A 7,174-nucleotide genomic window follows, 5' to 3' on the forward strand; every position below is an offset into this window, starting at 1 on the left:
CATGCCTGTAGTCCCAGCTACTCGGGAGGCTGAGACAGGAGGATCGCTTGAGCCCAGGAGTCTGAGGTTGCTGTGAGCTAGACTGACGCCATGGCACTCACTCTAGCCCGGGCAAAACAGTGAGACTCTGTCTCAAAAAAAAAAAGAGCAAGGAAATGAGAGACGAGGTCTTGCGTTCCCCAGTTTAATTTACCAGTTGAATAGTCTGTGTCCGGATAATTGGGAATCTGCAGTTCTCCCTCCGCACAGACAGGAGTGATAGTTAAATAATTGTGTTATCAGCCTCCAGTCTCTGGGCGGGGAATGCCAGTGCTGAGTAGAAGCAGACTTCCATTTCTCCTTGTCTCTGAGTGAAGCCTGCTGGTTTTCCCCTGCCAGTGCGAGGACAGCAAGGTGGATGCCCTGGGGGAAGCCTTGCAGACCACCGTCAGTCGCTGGAAATGTAAGTTTTCAGCCCCGCTGCCCCTGGAGCTATATACCTCCTCCAACTTCATCGGCCTCTTCGTGAAGGAAGATAGCGCTGAGGTCCTCAAGAAGTTTGCCGCTGACTTTGCTGCGGAGGCTGCATCCAAGACCGGTGAGCAAACACGGCTACCGAGCCAGCCCTGGGCCCTGTGAATCAAAAAGAGCTGGGAAGGAAAATGGATAGGAGATGTTTGTAGAGGAGCGGGACGGAGTCAAGAGGTGGAGGGCCCCGCAAGAATGGCACACATGACAAAGGACGCTGCAGCACCCCACACCTCTTAGCAACCTTGTAAAAATATTCAACTACAGTTCTGCTAACCTCTGGAGAGGCTGTCCGGGGCTCACTCCCTATGTTAGGCTTGCTCCCTAGGCATGCAAACTGAAGGATGCCATGACTGTCCGCTTTGAGCTAGAGTGTGTTTCTCTGCACCACCGCCACCTCCTCCCAGTTCAGAATTAAGGAGCCTTCCTTTCTTCCTCCAGAACTCCCACCTATGTGGGTGTTCATCTGGCTCTTACTGTTCACTTCGTGGGGACCCCAAGCTTTTCTCAGGGGGCAGCATGGGACAGAGAGCAGAGTAGAACTACTTCGTATTAAATTATCATAAAATCCACTGAGCCAATGCCCTTCAACTTTCTGAAACCCATTAGATGGGCCCCTAAGCCTCAAAAGCCTGTCCAAAAATGTAACCCCTGCAAGATGTCCTTTTCATGGAGCTCTCAGTTCAAGCCAACTGAGATTTCCCATCAAAAGAATTAGCTTAAAGGGGTGCTCGAGGCAGGAGGCACGTAGAGGGGACAAGAGGGAGAAGTTTGCAAAGCCGTCCTGTCTGACTGCAGGGGCAGACAAGCTCACTCAGCTCAAAGAGAGCCTTTTACCCGAGGACAAACAGATAACCCAGCAGGGGAGGGAGCCTCTGTTGGCTCACTCGAGAATGAAATCACAAGCAGCAGGTACTTACTGGGCACCTACTATGTGTTTATCCATGAGGAATGCAACCGAGAAGAGAATAGGAAGTGGCTTCTCCTGACCAGAGGCACAGTCGGGAAACCCAGTTCGGGCCGTGTGAAATAGCTCTGAGAAGAGAGAGTCCATCACAGGTGGAGTGGTTTGATCTTCATGGAAGGAAGAAAACTGGCCCTGAGAAGATGTTGATCAGGAGAACGGAGGCGGGGGCTTCCAGGTGGGCGGGCAGCCCGAGCGCAGGCAGGAATGGGAGGCTGTGAGCAGCGGACCTGAGCAGGGTGGAGGCCATGAGTGCACACCTGGAGCCAAGTTGAATGCAACGCGGGGGGAGACCCAGAGCTTGCACACCCCCCATTTCATGGCAGGCCAGAGAGGGGAAAGGCCTGAGCAAAGCCACTCAATTTGCTCCTTAGCCTCCTGGCCTTGGGTCTACACCTCACCCGCCATCTTTCCCTCTGCCGTTGTCATCACTAGCTCAGGCCCTTTGCTCAGTGTTCCTCTGTGCCAGAGAAGTCCCAACGAGGGCTTTGCACTCTGGGAAGAGTGTGAGCAGGGCTCAGCATCACCGCAGGGACACAGTGAGGTCTCTACTCTCAGAGGGACCTCCAGACCTGGAAGCCATTTCTGGCCCTTGGGGGAGGAACCTCCTTAGACTCCCCCCACGCTCCTCTTCTCCCCCAGGGTCTAGTCTTTGGTTTCTGACTTCGGTGGAGCCTGACATTTCACAGGAGCTTAATATTTCAAAGAAATAGCATAACGGAGAGGCAAGTTATTTCCTGTTCTTATCCCTCAGTCTCAAGGAAATGGCTTTTTCTTCATCCCACAGTAGTTATTGTCAGAACCACTAAATCCCCACAAGAACCAAAACTAATGCCATAGCCACAAAACCCAAATCCTTCGCAAATGAGAAAAGTGGGTCTCAGCCAGGACTGCAGCAGATATTTAGAGTGTTCACTGAGTGACAAGTCGAGGCCCCAGCTTTCCACGTGGGAAGGGGATAAAACCAGTCCCTGTCTAAGATTCTGCTGTCACTGGAACTCCGCCAGCTTCGTTTCTCTGCCCTTGTGTGGCCCCCTGGTGGTGATCTGGAGAACTGGGTGACCCTGCCCAGCGTAGCTGGTCCAGCTCCTGATAATCTAGTGTGGAAAGCAAGCCATCGTGTCTTTGCCCTAGAACTTATGCCTTGGTATTCTAGAGGTGTTGGCAGACTCAGATACTTTCAGCAAATACAGTTAGTGTCGTCCTCCACTCTGGGTGACTTAAGGAGATTCATCCATGTGCATTCATCCATTTAACAGGTACTGAAAACCTACCCAATATGCTGAGGGGGGATACAGTGTGAAGAAGAGACGGACATCTTATCTCATGGACCTTACACCAAAGAAATGCAATACAATCTAACAGAAAAAGCACTTAAAACTAAAAAGTCCAACTTCTGGTTCTATCTTGGCCACTAATTTCTCCACATGACTTGCCCAAGCCCCTTGATTTCCCAAATTCCCTAATTTCTTTCTTTCCTTTTTTTTTTGAGACAGAGTCTTACTCTGTTGCCCGGGCTAGAGTGCCGTGGTGTCACCCTAGCTCACAACAACCTCAAACTGCTGGGCTCAAGAGATCCTCCTGCCTCAGCCTCCCGACTATAGGCACGTGCCATCACGCCAGGCTAATTTTTCTATTTTTAGTAGAGACGGGGTCTCGCTCTTGCTCAGGCTGGCCTCCAACTCCTGACCTCAAGCAATCCTCCTGCCTCAGCCTCCCACAGTGCTAGGATGACAGGCATGAGCCACTGCGCCCGGCCCCTAATTTCTTCTAGTTGCATCTTCTTCATTATTCCAGCTTGGGCAGCAGATGATTCTCCCTCATTAAAAGTACAAAAGAGAAATAAAAGTCATTCCCTTATATAGGTGGATTTGTTTGTTTTGTTTTTTGAGGTATCGTAGAGTAGCAGTCTATATACTTGAAGCCAGTGCTTCACAACCAGGGACAACCTTGCTCCCCAGGGACATGCGGCCACATTGAAGTCATTTTCACAACTTGGTGGGTGTTACCGGCATCTAGTGGGTCGAGGCCAAGGATGCTGCTAAACACCCTGTAATGCACATGACAGCTCCCCACAGCCCCGGCAAATAATTATTCAACCCACAATGCTGTTGAGAAATCCTGCTTTCAACTTTGAAAATATCCATCTTTCCTCTCTCATTTCTCCATCAGACTCACCCAGAAGCTAAGAGACTTGATTCCAAAATGAAGACAGTATAGCCTTGGGAGCCACACAGTTACAAAATGGACTTTGTATTTTGACATAAATTATTTTATCCCTTTAGGCCTCGGGTCCTCATGTGAATGGTGGGGCTGGCAGTCATCAACTGGAGGGGTGGAAGGGGAGTCAACCAAAAGGAGGCCCCAGCCGGCCCAGAGCTCCTGCAGGAGAGCCATCTGCACGCGTGGCTCTTTGTCTCTTGAATGGGGGGGCTGATTCAGAGGCTCTTCCCCCTGCCACTTTATTCTGGTGCTGTGAGGGAGAGAAACAGCTTTTGTCTAACCAAGGGACTATCTTCTTTGTTGTCTGGGAAACAGAATTTATCAGGGCTCCTTTCTATGTTCTTCCATAAGTCTCCACCATGGCTATGATTACACCTTCTAATAACTGACCTTCTTCTTCCTTTTTCCCAGAAGTACACGTGGAGCCTCATAAGAAGCAGCTGCACGTGACCCTGGCTTACCACTTCCAAGCCAGCCACCTGCCCACCCTAGAGAAACTAGCCCAGAACATTGACGTCAAGCTAGGGTGTGACTGGGTGGCAACTATATTTTCTCGGGATATCCGATTCGCTAACCATGAGGTAATGTCTCACTGCACTTCCTGATGCTACCAGGTGCGGGGATGCGACCAGAATCAGCAGCTGGCTGCTGCAGGGAAATGGCCGCCAGAGGGGACAAATGGAACAAGCCACTGAGTCAGTTGGCCCAGGATTTTGTCCACCCTCCGACATGCAGGGAGGTTTTCAGCATGCATCCCTCCTCTCTGGCTTCCAAGTGGTTCATCCGGGTGACATCCCCACAGTTCTGTCTGCCCTGCCAACCTTACGGGAGTGATAAATGAAATGGGGGAATGGATAGGAAATATGTTGAAAAAAATTTTTAATGTTTTATTAATTCCTGATGTTAGTAGAAGACATCATCCTGACCTCAGGTGAGTTGAAGAACACATAAATACAAAAAAAAAAAAAAAAACCCTGCAAAGACATAATCAACAGATACTTGCTGAGTATCTGTGCCATGCAAGGTATCATGGAACATACTAGAATTTTAAAATGTGGTCCTGTCCTCAAGGAGTTTTGAGTCCAGCAGGGGGAGAGAACAGATACACATGAAAAGGAAGCTCAAGCCAACCATTGTAAGAGTCTGTGCACTTCGCAGTGGAAGCCGAGTGGAACAAATGAACCGTATTGCAGGCAGGAAGAGTGGCGTGATCCTAGCATCCTTCTTTCGAGGGAATCGACATTGCTTACCAGACAAGCATGTGCTGTCTCAGAAGAGTACCATTGTCCTGTTTGTCCTGAAGGAAAAGCTGAGACACAAAGAGATCCAGTGGCTGGTACAAAGCTAAATAGCAATTTAAGACCAGAGCTGAAGCCAGAGCCCAGGTATTTTGATCAATAAAGATGGTAACACATCTAAAAAAAGACGACACAGTTTGATAAAAAAAAAAAATTTGTCTTCCAGCTTAACTACATTTATTAAGCAATACTTCCATTTGTTTTTTTCAACTGCGAAAGAACTGATGTTTTTGTTAGTTTACATAGCTTGTTAACATCTCTTTTTTTAAACATGAAAAATAGTTAGAACATCAGGGTTAAGACCAGGCAACCTCACCATTATTTTACAAGTGTGAGGAAGAGCCGACCCGTGGATCAAAGGATCAGCGCTAAGCATCGTGCCCTGCGAGTGTCAAGGACATGCGGCTTTGTCTCGCTCTGCTGATGGGAATGTCATGTCCTCCTTTTGCATCATTTGATGCAGGTTTCTGTAAAGATGCATTAGGCAGTCTGGGCCTGCTCTTACTCAAGAATTCTGACATCTCCTGGAATCACTTAGGATGAGCCCTAAAGATAACAAGGGAAGTGTGGCTGGCTGGACTCCTTCTGATGGCAGAGAAAAAAAGAAAGTCACGGGTTGCATACAGATGGCCTCTGAGAAGTCACCTTTCTAAGAGAAGGAAGGTGGCAGTGGAATTTTACAAGGAATATCCTCTAATCAACAGTGCCCTCCAGTTAGCTCGAAGGGTAATTGCTTTTCTGCTTGACCCACATTCTGCTCAATTGGCATGGAGGGAAGAGGCAGCAAGCACCCACACGAATTATTTTCTAAAAATAACATGGCCTCTTTTATCTCTTATTTGTAAAAGCTCATTTATTACTGCTCCTTCTGATAAAGCTCTCCTTGGCCTCTTTGGACTAGACCTCTCCTCCTGAGGTCTTTTGGTCTCACCTGAGCCCTTCTGCATATGGAAACCTCTTCTTACCTGCCTTCTTCCCTGTGTCCCCATGAGGCAGTTCTGAGAGATTGTTCCAATGAGGGGACAGATATCCAGAGAAGGAAAGTGGTTGTAGGCAAGGACACTCAGCAAGGCACAGTGATGCTTAGGGACACTTCAAGTTCTCATGTCCCTGCTATTTAGAGTCTCACTTGATTTGGATTTGCAAATGCCTAGTTGTACTTGACATTGACTCTTCCCTGTTAGTGATTACACTGGGCCACGCCAGTTTCATAGGCCAAGCAATAGAAATCCAGCAGAAGGACAGAGTTATACAAAAAGCATAAATTTTGGAGTCTAGCACACTCAGCTTCAAATTCTGGCCCACTCACTTTAGGAGTGGTTAGATTCACTTTGACAACTTGTAAAACTCTCCAGTCGGTCCTTAGTTTTCTCATCTGTAACATGGTGATAATGTTTAGCTAGACTGTTATAAGGACTAAATAAGAGGATGTATGAAAAGGCTCTAACCCAGCACAAAGTGGATGTAACAGAAATATTGCTGTAGCTATTATTGTTCCTAAGAATACAAAGGATTCAAAGCCAATGTGGGTTCAGTTCCTATAACCATATAGGGCTGAGACTGCCTTCTAGCCATTCAACTTAAGTTCAGACCCAGTGTAGTAAGGGGTAGACACGTACCTGAGATGGACTCGAGCATTCTTAAAAGTACATGCCAAACATAAAACGAAAGAATGAGTATAATGTAATATAAGCTAGGCATGTGTCTGTCTCTCAAACTTAGGCTAAGTGTTTTTATCTGCTTTTGGTGAGTAAGGAACGAGAAGTGGGGACGTGGGTCCCAATTATAATTTCAAATTTATTACAATACCTAAACCCTTCTACTGTTCATTCATAAATTGAAGCCACTTATTGTCCAGCTACTCTCTGCCTAAGACATAGTGTCTCCAACCTTTGCTGTGCCTCAGTTTCCCTGGGGATACCCTAGAGCTAGAATGCTCACCTCCACCATGTGGTAGGACAAAGGAGGAGTTCTCTGAAGTTGTGTTGAGTTTCTCAAAGGAAAGGCACTACCGGGCCAAAGGCACCATGAGCCAAGACCGTGCTCCGCTTGAGTATCTGAGGAACTTGAGTTTGGCTTGTTTCCCTACAACTCGGTGCCTTTCTCCGCGTTGTTCCAGGAGAAGGAATGTTCCTTTTCATAGAACATCACACACCCAGCTTTGAGATTTATGAGATTTCAC

At 47.7% G+C, this 7,174-nt stretch overlaps 1 protein-coding gene across 1 annotated transcript in view; it reads left to right on the plus strand.

Annotated features, from left to right (window-relative positions):
* UBASH3B (ubiquitin associated and SH3 domain containing B) overlaps nucleotides 1–7,174 on the plus strand; it is a 138,624-nt gene that overhangs the window by 110,028 nt on the left and 21,422 nt on the right. The window contains exons 4-5 of the mRNA XM_012644918.1: nucleotides 379–577; nucleotides 4,106–4,275. Coding sequence (XP_012500372.1) covers nucleotides 379–577; nucleotides 4,106–4,275 — 369 coding nt within the window. The remainder of the gene's footprint in view (nucleotides 1–378; nucleotides 578–4,105; nucleotides 4,276–7,174) is intronic.

This window comes from Propithecus coquereli, unplaced genomic scaffold, assembly GCF_000956105.1.
Source record: "Propithecus coquereli isolate 6110/MARCELLA unplaced genomic scaffold, Pcoq_1.0 Scaffold222, whole genome shotgun sequence".
NCBI lineage: Eukaryota > Metazoa > Chordata > Mammalia > Primates > Indriidae > Propithecus > Propithecus coquereli.